The 14,271-nt window shown below is 42.6% G+C and overlaps 1 protein-coding gene across 1 annotated transcript in view; it reads right to left on the bottom strand.

Annotated features, from left to right (window-relative positions):
- LOC126160018 (sodium/hydrogen exchanger 9B2-like) overlaps positions 1 to 13,246 on the bottom strand; it is a 193,157-nt gene extending 179,911 nt beyond the window's left edge. Inside the window, exons 1-2 of the mRNA XM_049916828.1 lie at positions 13,101 to 13,246; positions 4,732 to 4,921 (exon numbers count right to left, since the gene is read on the bottom strand). Coding sequence (XP_049772785.1) covers positions 4,732 to 4,921; positions 13,101 to 13,246 — 336 coding nt within the window. The remainder of the gene's footprint in view (positions 1 to 4,731; positions 4,922 to 13,100) is intronic.
- Positions 13,247 to 14,271: the final 1,025 nt, after the last annotated feature.

Below are 14,271 nucleotides of genomic sequence, written 5' to 3'. Positions count from 1 at the left end.
TGCTCCCCAAATAGCAAAAGTCCTTTACTGCTTTAAGTGTCTCATTTCCTAATCTCATTTCCTCAGCATCACCCGACTGAATTCGAGTAGATTCCATTATCCTCGTTTTGCTTTTGTTGATGTTCATCTTACATCCTCCTTTCAAGACATTGTCCATTCCGTTCAACTGCTCTTCCAAGTCGTTTGCTGTCTCTGACAGAATTACAATGTCATCGGCGAACCTCAAAGTTTTTATTTCTTCTCCATGGATTTTAATACCTACTCCGAATTTTTCTTTTGTTTCCTTTACTGCTTGCTCAACATACAGATTGAATAACATCGGGGAGAGGCTACAACCCTGTCTCACTCCCTTCCCAACCACTGCTTCCCTTTCGTGTCCCTCGACTCCTATGACTGCCATCTGGCTTCTGTACAAATTGTAAATAGCCTTTCGCTCCCTGTATTTTACCCCTGCCAGCTTCAGAATTTGAAAGAGAGTATTCCAGTCAACATTGTCGAAAGCTTTCTCTAAGCCTACAAATGCTAGAAACGTAGGTCGACTTTGCTTAATCTATCTTCTAAGATAAGTCATAGGGCAGTATTGCCTCACGTGTTCCAATATTTCTGCGGAATCCAAACACGTCGAATAGCGGATACAATTACAACTACAAACAAGACTGCAAGACGCCAATGCCACGCTCCACCATGGCACGACGGCTCGATGGGATGGCCTCTTTGCCTGAAGACCACCATGCTGTGTTCTACAGCATAGAGACTCAACCAACGAGTAGCAGGGCTGGGTGCGCTTATCAGATGAGAGCAGAGTCAATATGAGTAGTGATCCTAGACGTAATCTCGTATGGCGAGAGGCTGGAACACATAATGCACCCAGGAACGGTATCGAACAGGATCGCTATGGTGATACAGTTGGGAGAAATAATGTTGCATGAACGTACTGAACTCTAAATCTTTGAACCGTTATTGTGACGCTGTAGTCCTTCTCCACCTGTGTTTGCCAGGGCTGCATTCAGCCCTGATTCCATTTTTATTGATGACAATGCGCGACGACATCGAGTAGCATAGGTGGAGGAGCTCTTGGAATGAGAGAACTTTCACAAATGGACTGGCCTGCCTGTCCCCCCCCCCTTCCCATTTAAATCCCATCGAGCGCATGTGGAATGCGTTAGGGAGACGTACTGCATGCAGCTACACGCACGAACGACCGTCCATCAGTTGTTGACCGCGCTGACGGAGGAGTGAAATTCCCCGCTACAAGAATTCCATACCGGCCTTTTGGCCAACATCGGAGCACGTTGCAGAGCATGCTTTGCCGTCCGTGGTGGCAACACTTCCTATTACGAAAAGTGTCCGGCCTTTCGAAATGTCCAAGGGATCGTCATAAATCGCGGTGGCTTCCGTGTAGTTATTGTTTTCGAATAAGTCATTTCCGTTCTTCTTACTGCACGTTCTTTCAACTATCTTCTGTACTATACTGTAACCAGTATTCTTTCTATGCATGGTCCAAGTTTCATCGAACTATGTTTCTTCGCAGTGACACACCATGCAGAAGTTACTTTACTCTTTGAGTTTTACACATCAGCGGTTATTATAAGATCCCTTTATGGAGCTCCTTGTTGAAACTATTACACAGGGTGATTCAAAAAGAATACCACAACTTTAGGAATTTAAAACTCTGCAACGACAAAAGGCAGAGCTAAGCACTATCTGTCGGCGAATTAAGGGAGCTATAAAGTTTCATTTAGTTGTACATTTGTTCGCTTGAGGCGCTGTTGACTAGGCGTCAGCGTCAGTTGATGCTAAGATGGCGACCGCTCAACAGAAAGCTTTTTGTGTTATTGAGTACGGCAGAAGTGAATCGACGACAGTTGTTCAGCGTGCATTTCGAACGAAGTATGGTGTTAAACCTCCTGATAGGTGGTGTATTAAACGTTGGTATAAACAGTTTACAGAGAATGGGTGTTTGTGCAAAGGGAAAAGTTCTGGACGGCCGAGAACGAGAGATGAAAATGTAGCAAGCATCCAGCAAGCATTTGTTCGCAGCCCAGGAAAATCGACTCGCAGAGCTAGCAGAGAGCTGCAAATTCCACAATCAACTGTATGGAGAGTCCTACGAAAAAGGTTAGTTATGAAACCTGAACGTCAACTAACCGAGGCGATGGATCGGCCGCCAGGCAGCCCGTGACAGAGCACTTCATCACTGGCCTCCAAGAAGCCCTGATCTTACCCCCTGCGATTTTTTCTTATGGGGTTATGTTAAGGATATGGTGTTTCGGCCACCTCTCCCAGCCACCATTGATGATTTGAAACGAGAAATAACAGCAGCTATCCAAACTGTTACGCCTGATACGCTACAGAGAGTGTGGAACGAGTTGGAGTATCGGGTTGATATTGCTCGAGTGTCTGGAGGGGGCCATATTGAACATCTCTGAACTTGTTTTTGAGTGAAAAAAAACCTTTTTAAATACTCTTTGTAATGATGTCTAACAGAAGGTTATATTATGCTTCTTTCATTAAATACACATTTTTAAAGTTGTGGTATTCTTTTTGAATCACCCTGTATTTTCTTTAAAAAACAGTACACGTAATACAACACACGAAAATTTCCAATAGCCTATGAGCTACATATTTTCATCAACATAACTCGTGCGGAAAATCATTAATTTTCATGTGCAATGTAAAAGAATGCGTCAATAAACTACTTCTGCATTTTTTTCTGATGACTGAGACTCAAGGAGACAAATCCTGTATAACTCCTATGTTTTTATTATACAATTGTTGAAAAAATGGTTCAAATGGCTCTAAGCACTGTGGGACTTAACATCTGAGGTCATCAGTCCCCTACACTTAGAACTACTTAAACCTACATAACCTAAGGACATCACACACATCCGTGCCCGAAGGAGGATTCGAACCTGCAACCGCAACAGCAGCGCGATTCCGGACTGAAGCGCCTGGAGCCGCTCGGCCTCAGCGGCCGTCACAGTTGTGGACTTCGCGTGTATATACAGTACGTAGTTAGCTACTGCTGTGTGAAAAAATATGCAGTGTGGTCAGAAACAGTCTGAAAAGTTTGTAAAAATGGTGGAGGGTAGGTTCTGCTAGAAACAGTTTTTAAGAAAAAAGTTCTATGCGTTGCTCTGTTTCCGTGTTATTTAGCATGTAAGATGGCGAGTCAAACAGTTGCGCGTGCAAATTCAAGCGGCCCACCAGATATGGTGCCGGCAAATGTTTGCTTCGTTTGGTTTAGTAAAACCGAACAAGAGAGAGATAAAAAAAATGGACATATTGCGGTAGTAAGGATCGAAGACGAGCCAAAGGCTAAGTAATCTCGTGCGCTGTCTTCTAAGCTACGAGAACAACAGACACTAATATTGTATCTGGCGGGCCTGTTGACTTTGGGTGCTTTGGCCGCGCACCGACCTAATTGGTTAATTTTAATGCAAAGTATCGAATTTTTTTCTTATCAATTATTTCTAGGCGTAGCCCACCCTGCACAGGCTGACAAGATTTACAGACTCTTTGTGACCGCCCTGTAGAAATGTGTGGTTTGAAGTATTAAGGAAACAGCAAATGGTTCAAATGGCTCTGAGCACTATGACACTTAACTTCTGAGGTCATCAGTCCCCTAGAACTCTTTAAAACTTACTAACCTAACGACACCACACAGATCCACGCCCGAGGCAGGATTCGAACCTGCGACCTTAGCGGTCGCAGGGTTCCTGACTGTAGCGCCTAGAACCGCTCGGCCACTCCGGCCGGCAAGGAAACAGCAGCGGAGCAATATAGTTGGAGGAGCAGCGTGCGTTTTCCTTGGAAGTATTTACTTATTTAACTTGATCAGATTAGAGACTTCAGGCCCTCTCTCACATCGGACCATGGTTTCATACACGCAGTACTTTTTTTTACATCAAAGTTACCTAAGAAATAACGATTACTTTAATATGACAATTACTAATAACATGGTATTAATACAATTAAAGATGATCTGAAAGTATGTAGGAAGCATGTGAATAAATAGCATTGAAAAGAGCTAATAACTAATACTAGCGGTACTACTATTGCTCCTTCTGCTGCTGCACCTACAATAATAATCATACTAACAGTAATAATAGTGATATTGGCAGATACAAATGGACTTGTGGGTATACAAAGGCTATTTTTCCACATAATGAGTTCTGAGGGAAAAAATTTAGCAGTTAAGAATATTGTGAAACGAGGAACATAGGATTGGCAAGAAGGGTGTGACGAGGTGATGAGCGTGGGCACCAAGGTAGACATTACTGTTGCTTCAGTAGAGACAGTTGTACTTTTTCTCCTAAAATGTGTATACATGTGTAGAGTAGTCTAGAATTAATTCCCATAAATATCATTGTCTGCTAATTTTCGTTCTTCCCGCGGACCATTCGCCACTGAAACACGAAAGGAGAGTGATAATGGTACACAAAGTACCTCTGCCACACATCGGGTAGTTTGCGGAGTGTAGGTGTAGATGTGGACGTACTGTGGCTACATCAGATCTAGTAATAATTTTTTGTTAGTGTACAGAAGTAGCCAGCAGTGGCTGCTTTTGCCTCTTAATGTGTAACTTGACTCTTTCCGTATTCCTGAAGACGGAACGCGACATATAACTCAATGAAAGAATGAACGAATCGAGCGTTTGCCTTTATCCCAGCACTGTATCGCGAACAGAGTCACCGCCAGTATTCGAGCGCGCAGCTAGCACTAGCTTACCTGCACTGACAGTAAGATGCTGCATGCCTGGTGCGGATAACGCAACTGAGTGCCTTCGAAGGGCCGACGGTTCAGTTGACCGTCGCTATCGGCGCTAGGGCGCATGCGCGTCCTTCGCTGCCGACTCCTGCCGCTGCCGCCGCCGCCGCCGCCGCGCCGCCGCCGCCGCCAGACCCTCGGCTCCTTAGGGCTGCGGAAAGCAACGCGCTCTACTGTCATTGTGAGAAATGATCCGTACCGCGCTTCCACGGCGCAGCCGTCGCCTCAGAGTTGACAGGATGTAACTGGGACGACTTTGCCGTCTGAAACAGCTTTACCGCTTTTTCAAAACAAATTTGCTCTCTTCCTACTTTCTGAACAAACCAACAGCGCTGCCATTGTTTGTATCGCACACTGAAGGCATTCAGCAATGTCTCTCGAGAGTTTTCAGCTCTGTCGCGTGTTGACTGGTATTTATCTATGTTTTTGCTTCCCACTTAAAGCAGATGATTTTTGTTGTTTTATAAATGTGTTTCACCCTACTCATTCGCTTACATCTGAGAAAAAAAGCTGCTTGTTTGGCATAACAGAGCATGTAATTACCTTTAAGAAACATTTTTCGTTGCAACTATTATGCACTGAGGCTTAAAAATAGCACTGTCGATGTTGCATCAAGAATTTTAGTGGAAAAGAGACAATGCTGCCAGTTTAGAAATCTATAATTTTCTCAACATTTTCCGAACTTGTTTTCGGATCGTGAGATTATCGATTTGATTTATATGTTGCTAAAATGGCAAGACGTATTAAGACCAACATAGGAGAACGCAGTTATCAAAATTATAACAATATTGCTCTACAACTTGCTGTCTCTTTAGTGATTAATACGGAAATGAACAATGGTAGAGCAGGTAAAAATCATAACACCGTGGTTTTTTTATGTTGAATGGTCAGTCTTCTGACAGGTCTGCTGGAGCCCGCCACGAATTCCTATCTTCTGCCAACCTCTTTATCTCAGAACAGCACTTGCAACCTATGTCTTCAATTATTTGCTGACTGTCTTCCAGTATCTGTCTGTCTCCCTTTACAGTGTTTGCCCTCTACAGCTCCCTCTAGTATCATGTCAGTCATTCCCCGATGTCTTAACAGATGCCCCTTCTTCTTGTCAATGTTTTCCACGTATTCCTTTCCTCTCCGATTCTGCACAGAACCTCCTCATTCATTACCTTAGCACTCCACCTAATTTTCAACATTCGTCAGTAGCACAACACCTTAAATTCTCTTCTGTTCCGGTTTTCCCACACTCCATGTTTCACTACCACACAGTGCTGCGCTCCAAACGCACAGCCGCGCGGGGTAGCCGCGCGGTCCAAGGCACCTTGTCGCTGTCCGCGCGGCTCCAACCGTTGGAGGTTCGAGTCCTCCCTCGGGCATGCGTGTGTGTGTTGTCCCTAGCGTAAGTTAGTTTAAGTTATATTAAGAAGTGCGAAAGCTTAGGGACCGATGACCTCAGCAGTTTGGTCCCTTAAGATCTTACCACAGATTTCCAGATTTTTCCAAGTGTACATTCTCAGAATTTTAACTGCCAGGTTATCCGAGAGCGCTAATGCACTGCCCAGAGGATTAACGACGAGGTCCGGTGTGCCAGCCAGCCTGGATGTGGTTTTTAATCGGTTTTCCACACCCCACTAGGTAAATACTGGGCTGGTCCCCACGTCCCGCCTCAGTTACACGACTCGCAGACATCTGTTACACATTCGCACTGTCTCATGATTTCCACTAGACTTAGACAGCTGGGATACACTATTTCCGTCCCGAGGGTATGGGGTGGCGGCAGAAAGGACATCCGGCCACCCCTTAAAATTAACCATGCCAAATCCGTACTTAATCCTGCCGACCTTGCGCACGATGCGGGACAAAGGCAGTAGCAAAAGAAGAATTATCAGAAATTTCTTCCTCAAATTAAGGCCTATGTTTGATACTAGTGGACTTCTCTTCGCCAGGAATGCCCTTTCTGCCATTGCTAGTCTGCTTTTGATGTCCTCCTCGCTCCATCCGTCATTGCTTATTTTGCTGCCTAGGTAGCAGAATTCCTTAACTTTTTTCGTCTGCTTCGTGACCATCAATCCCGCTGTTAAGCTTCTTGTTTTTCTCATTTCTGCTACTTCTCATTACTTTCGTCTTTCTTCGATTTGCTCTCAATCCATATGCTGTACTCATTCAGTACTCCATTCAGCAGATCAGGTAATTCTTCTTCACTTTCACTCAGGATAGCAATGTCATTAGCGATTCGTATCATTGATACCCTGTCACCTTGAATTTTAATTCCATTCCTGAACCTTTCTTTTATTTCCATCATTGCTTCTTCGATATGCAGATTGAACAGTAGGGCCGAAAGACTGCATCCCTGTCTTACACCCTTTTTAATCCGACCACTTCGTTCTTGGTCGTCCACTCTTATTATACCCTCTTGGCTCTTGTACATATTGTGTATTACCAGTCTCTCACTATAGCTTACCCCTATTTTTCTCATAATTTCGAATACCTTGTACCATTTTACATTGTCGAACGCTGTTTTCGGGTCGTCAAATCCTATGAATGTGTCTTGATTTTTCTTTAGTCTTGCTTCCATTATCAACCGCAACGTCAGAATTGCCTCTCTCGTGCCTTTGTCTTTTCTAAAGCCAAACTAATCGCCATTTAGCACATCCTCAATTTTCTTTTACATTCTTCTGTGTATTACTCTTGTCAGTAACTTGGATGCATGAGCTGTTAAGCTGACTGTGCGATAGTTCTCGCACTTATCAGCTCTTGCAGTCTTCGGAATTCTGTAGACGATAGTTTTCCGAAAGTCAGGTGGTATGTCGCCAGACTCATACATTCTACACACCAACGTGAATAGTGGTTTTCTTGCCACTTCCCACAATAATTTTAGAAATTCTGATGGAATGTTATCTATCCCTACTGCCTTATTTGATCTTAAGTCCTCCGAAGCTCTCTTAAATTCCCCACAGACAAATCTTCCTCCAGTAAAGGCCTTCAGTGTACTCTTTCCACCTATCCTCTCTCTTCTCTGCATTTAAGAGTGGAATTCCCGTTCCACTCCTAATGTTAACACCCTTGCTTTTAATATCTCCGAAGGTTGTTTTGACTTTCCTATTTGGTGAGTCAGACATTCCAACAATAATTCCTTTTTCGATTTCTTCGCGTTTTTCATGCAGCCATTTCGCCTTGGCACTCCTGCACTTCCTATTTATTTCATTCCTCAGCGACTTGCAGTTCTGTATTCAAAAATTTCCCTGAAAATTTTTGTACTTCCTTCTTTCATCAATCAACTCTAGCATTTCTTATGTTACCCATGCTATTTTCGCAGTTACCTTCTTTGTACGTATGTTTTTCTTTCCAACTTCTGTGATTGTTCTTTATTGAGATTTCCATTCCTCTACAATTGCAGAGCTATTCCTTGTTTCTGTACGCACAACCTTATGGAACGTCAAGCGTATCTCGCCATTGCTTAGTACTTCCGTATCCCACTTCTTTGCGTATTGATTCTTCCTGACTAATCTCTTAACCTTCAGCCTGCTCTTCATCACTACAACATTGCGATCTGGGTCTATATTGCTCCTCGGTACACCTTAAAATCCAGTATCTGATTTCGGAATCTCTGTCTCACCATGATGTAATCTAACAGAAGACTTCCTATATCACTCGGCCTTTTCCAAGTGTACCTCCTCCTCTTGTGATTCTTGAACAGAGTATTCGGTATTACTAGCTGAAATTTATTACAGAATTCAATTAGTCTTTCTCCTCTCTCATTCCTTATCCCAAGCCCATATTCTCCTGTAACCTTTTCTTCTACGTCTTTCCCTACAACTGGATTCCTGTCGCCCATGACTATTAGATTTTCAACTCCCTTTACGGGTTGTATTACCCTTTCAGAATCCTGATATACTTTTTCTATCTCTTCATCTTCAACTTGCAACGTCGGAATGTATAACTGAACCATCGTTGTCGGTGTTGGTTTGCTGTCGATCCTGGTAAGAACAACCCTATCATTGAACTGTTCACAATAACAGACTCTCTGCCCTACCTTTCTATTCATAACGAATCCTACTCCCGTTATACCATTTTCTGCTGCTGTTAATATTACCCTATATTCATCTGACCAGAAATCCCTGTCTTCTATCCATTTCACTTCACTGACACCTACTATATGTAAATTGAGCCTTTGCATTTCCCTTTTCAGATTTTCTGGCTTCCCTACTACGTTCAAGCTTCTGACATTCCACGCCCCGGATCGTAGAAGGTTATCCTTGCTTTGGTTATTTTGTCTTTTTCTCAAGGTCAACTCCCCTTCGACAGTCGCCTTCTGGAGAACCGAATGGGAGACTATTGGGATATCTTTTGCTAACGGAGAGATCATCATGACACTTTTTCAATTCAGGCCAAATTCCCGTGGATACACGTTATGTGTCTTTAGTGCACTGCAGCCTTAAATCGTTGGTCATTGCTGATTCTTCCGCCTTTATGGGCAGCTTCCCTCCCCAAGGAAAAGAGAGTACCCTAAACCATCTCCGACACCCCTTTATTTATTTATTTATTTATTTATTTATTTATTTTTTGGCAGAGTGAGGGTGGTTTCTTACACAGGAAGTCTTACGCTGCCAATGATGATTATTAATCAAAGTTGGAGTGGTGGTGGGTTTCGAACCCTCGACCGATGATGTTTTCATTACTTATCAAATATGCTACCACTAGACCACGGGTCTAGGATGAAACCAAGCCGCCATGCTATATTGAGGAAGGATGAGCAACCAGAGAATCTCGAAACTTCTTTGTCGGTTCTATGGAGACGCAGAGATTGGAGATTTATACATATATTTGCATCATGTATGTGACTGGACCTCTCTACAAAGAAATGTGGAGTAAATTTACCTTCTTGGATGAAATTTCATAACTTTCTTTGAAATATGAAGTCTGTGAGTTTACACTTGCCTCTATTAATGTTCTGGCAGTTGATAAATACATATCTTTTCAGTAAAAAGTTTTCGAAGTTTAAATGAGCTGTTTTGTCCTGTGTTTTGCTGATTTCCACTTGTTTTAAAACATTTGGCAAAGTAGTTCCGTTTCTGAAGTAACCTTGCATTCGATTGTCAAGACTAATAGTTTTGAGGCAGTTACATACGTATCAAGTAATACAGCAGTCAAAGAATAACATTGGCAAAGTTGTCCGTGGTGCTGGCATGTTTATTTTTTGGCTGACAGCAGACAGATCTGTGGTAGATATCTCCAGCATCAGAAGAATATTCTGTGCCGCACACTTCAGTTGTTTCTCTCAAGACTGGAGATGTTTCTTATCTGTTTTCAAATGGTTCAAATGGCTCTGAGCACTATGGGACTTAACATCTGAGGTCATCAGGCCCCTAGAACTTAGAACTACTTAAACCTAACTAACCTAAGGACATCCCACACATCCATGCCCGAGGCAGGATTCGAACCTGCGACCGTAGCGGTCACGCGGTTCCGGACTGAAGCGCGTAGAACCGCTCGGCCACAGCGGCCGGCTATCTGTTTTCAAAGAGCGTGAATGCCGGAAATTAAAATCATTTGGATCGTTGTAAGAAACTGTTAATTCTGTCGTCATACACACAGCAAGAAATAGACATACTGCCTCGGAAAAAAAATGGAAAAAATGAAGCAACGCTATCATCGTCTTTCTAGCATCGACAGGGATAAAGCTGTTTGCGGAACTGCTGAACCAGCAAAAGATCTGATGCCAAAGTTTATTTACGAATACGTTGTGCTGTAAAAGAATTATATTTTGTAACTGTACATCGGAATGACTGCATTTTACAAATAAACACATAAGACGGTGCAGTTTTGAAGGAGTCATATCTACTTCTTTTCATTTCGTACTCGTGGTTTGAGGCATGAAGTATTTGCACTGTATTACCATTTGTGACTGGAAACTAGTTTGCTTGCAATTTACAAATATATATGTAAGACATTAGTGGTTCAGTTTTGAAAGCAACGTATGTACACTCTTTCATTTAGCACTCATGTTCCTAGATGCCTTAACTGCTCTTTGTTGCCATTTTCACTATCAAACATATAAACCTTTTCCATGTCCTTCATCCTTGATACTTCTGCAGAAAGTAAAATCTAAAATCCAATTGAAAAATGGTATGAAGCAAAAAAATTAAAATGTTGGTTTATCTGTATTAGCAAACGCCGTTATACCTCTTTGCAACAATACATTAATTCAAAAAGATTTGTTGAGAAACACGTAAGGAGTGAAATGGAGACGAGAATGGGAAAAGAATGATATCCACATGAAATATTTCGGAAGCTATGTCCCAAATCAGGATTCACGGCTGCTACAGTCTGCGAACGCAGAAACACGGAGAATGTTGCTTACTATACGTAATACTAAAGCTTTCTACTGCTTCGTATCATGTTTTAAAGGTGTCTGATGTTGGCGGAAGCGATTTATTTCTGTGAAAAACGCTGTGGTGGAGCCAGTAGACAATTATTTTAAAATTTTCTCTAAAAGACGGTCTGGGTTTCCACTATAAATAAAATGTCCCTAGGTAGTAATCCGAGTAACTAGCATTTCTGCTACATCCAATAGTGATATTTTATCGATATACCCCAGTATGCTGCGATTACTGATTGATAAATAGAGTGAAAATTAGAGTGGAGGAAAAGAGCATCAAGGCTATGACATTTCAGAGAATAACTCATGAAATGCACTCCGCTCCGGAATACTTCGACAAAGTGGTAGCCACTTTCAAAAACTGCTTACCAGGCATCGTCACAATGGCACATTCTGATGATATCTCGTGATTATCCGTAACGGTGAGATGTACAAGATGAGCAGTATGTTCTACCATTTAGTTTAATCATTGCACAGCGTTCTAGCGCAACATCTCTCATCCTTTCTGCTCTTGACCATCCAGATATACCTAAGGAAGTTGACGCGAATGCCAGGATTGTCGTTGTTGTGGTCTTCAGTCCAGAGACTTGTTTGATGCAGATCTCCATGCTACTCTATCCTGTCTATCCTGTACAAGCCTCTTCACATCCGAGTAACTACTGCAACCTACATCCTTCTGAATCTGCTAAGTGTATTCATCTCTTGCCCCCCCCCCCCCCCACTACGATTTTTACCCTCCACATTTCCCTCCAAAACTAAATTGGTGATCCCTTGATGCCTCAGAGCGTGTTCTATCAACCGATCCCTTCTTCTAGTCAGGTTGTGCCACAAATTCATCTTCTCCCCAATTCTATTCAGCACCTCCTTATTAGTTATGTGATCTATCCATCTAATTTCCAGCATTCTTCTGTAGTACCACATTTCGGTAGCTTCTATTCTCTTCTTGTCTAAGCTGTTTATCGTCCATGTTTCACTTCAATACGTAAATTTATACTCGACGTTAAATTTTTCTTCCTCAGAACCGCTTTCCTTGCGATAGCCAGTCTGTATTTTATATCGTCTCAACTTCGACCATCATCAGTCATTCCTCTAACTCCTTTAAAACGGATGTGGCCTACGCCCTGCCTTGTCTAATCCGGACGTTCGCTCAGCCTCTAATGACCTCGACCTTCATGAGACGTTTAACTCTAAGCTTCCTCTGATTACTTCGATTAGATCAACCGGACGGCGCAGTTCCCGAAATGAAGTCATTCAGCGGAACCAATACGACGCTATTCACTCGGTCAACATTTTTTTGTCATCAAGGGCTGGGTATTGTGTGTAGGTTGCAAGAAAGGAATATATTACAACACCAATTTTACACGAACATACAGTGAGTGGCCAAAAGTCTTGTGAAAGCACTGTACACCCAGTATTGCATGTTCAGTTGGTCGTTAGTTCCTGAAGTCTGTATGGTCCATTTTATCCGTGCAGGAATGGTGTTCCTGACGGCCCTCATTCAATTCATTTAGACGCACAGTAGACCGCTGATCTTCCTGTGCAGCTCTGGGTAGGCGACACGACGTCCGTTCGTCAAACACTTGTGGTCGTCTTTTGCGGTGGTCTCTACGATATTAAAGATCCATACCAGACACTGCTGACCTTTAAATGGGCGAAACACTCCCTTGGCTTCTGGCCACTCAGTGTACAAGTATCAAGCAAGCAACACCATTGTCGCCAGAGAACAATCAAGTACGAAAACATGTCCACACTCAAGTCCAAGGACACCACAAGCGGTGGTCGTAAAGAAACTTCCGTACATGAGAATAAACCGTACAAGTCCAGAGAGTAAACAATTCCAAATATCAAGACGATACTGTAGGCAGCCATGAAGACATGAAGGTGCATATGAAGTGACTAGTGCCACATGTGCTGGTGACTTAATGTCGTGTTCTGACCAGGGAGTGAAATCACTAACTTGTTCCCCTGCGTGTGGCTGTACGTCACCTTCAGAGGGCCCAGAGTCTTGTACTCCGTAGTGTCATCTTCTGAACCACTGCCCAGCTGGGTCACAATGGAGTTGATCATAGACTTGTAATATGAATCACCATATCTCTCATTCATCATTCCAGAGCCACCATATCATCTGAACGGGGCTACTCTCTTGGCTGAGAGTGACAAAATGAATTAAAAATCAGCACTAAACCACTCAGTTTTACGAGGAACCTGACAACAAGTTGCGCTGTCAATCCAATGTGACTTGACAGCTATATGTTTACGTAGCTAGTGTTACTGCAGCTCATTTATCATACCACTTGGTTCATCAAAATGAAGAAACCAACTTTAAAGGAGACTATGGAGAAATTAAGAATTGGGGAATTTATATCAGTCACGAAACAGAGCCCAAGCCCAGCAGGGGAAAGCTGTCGTGTGTTTGTGAGGCAACTTCAATAAATCGGTAGATATGTTGCGAAGCAAACTGTGTAGAAAGTTACTAAACATTCATTCAAGAACCTCGAGCGTCTTAAGACATATTTGTAAATTTGACCAGCGACTTCCTCACTCCATTAATAGCTTGAAAGAGCACAAAGACTCAGTTGCTGACAAACGTGTGGAAATATGTGCTAAGGACTTGAGACCATTTAGTGGTATATAGGCTTTCTAAATTTGGTGCAAATATTGACTGACATGTACGAAACAAAGCGTGGCTCAGTCGATATTAAAACCAGTCTGGTGGTACACAACGTATTGCGAAGGAAGTTTAGTATGAAAGAAAAGGTGTACTTTTTATACTAACATAATATGAAAAACGGGACTTCAAGTTGGCTAAAATGTTTCTGGGGCAACTAGAGTGAACTACTGTGGCCACTTAGAATGATTTCAGCAAACGTGCAATATAAACCCTGGAAAAAGGAATTAAAATTGGTATAACTGGGTTTATAATTGGCTGGAATACGCTGAGGTTACAGAACTATACTTCCAAAACATTACTTTAGTTGGCGTTCTAGTATAATAGACATCTTCAAGTCCTTATGCGTAAAGGATCTCGGGTTTCAGAGATGGTTCTCCTTACTACGGAAAACATCTATTAGGGCGAGCAGATGAAGGTTCGAAATGAGATAGCCAATACTAGTCGAAAGAGAGTGAAG

The sequence above is a fragment of the Schistocerca cancellata genome, chromosome 2, assembly GCF_023864275.1.
Source record: "Schistocerca cancellata isolate TAMUIC-IGC-003103 chromosome 2, iqSchCanc2.1, whole genome shotgun sequence".
Lineage (NCBI taxonomy): Eukaryota > Metazoa > Arthropoda > Insecta > Orthoptera > Acrididae > Schistocerca > Schistocerca cancellata.
The sequence above is the reverse complement of the archived record's forward strand: the minus strand, read 5'-3'. Positions and strand labels throughout refer to the sequence as shown.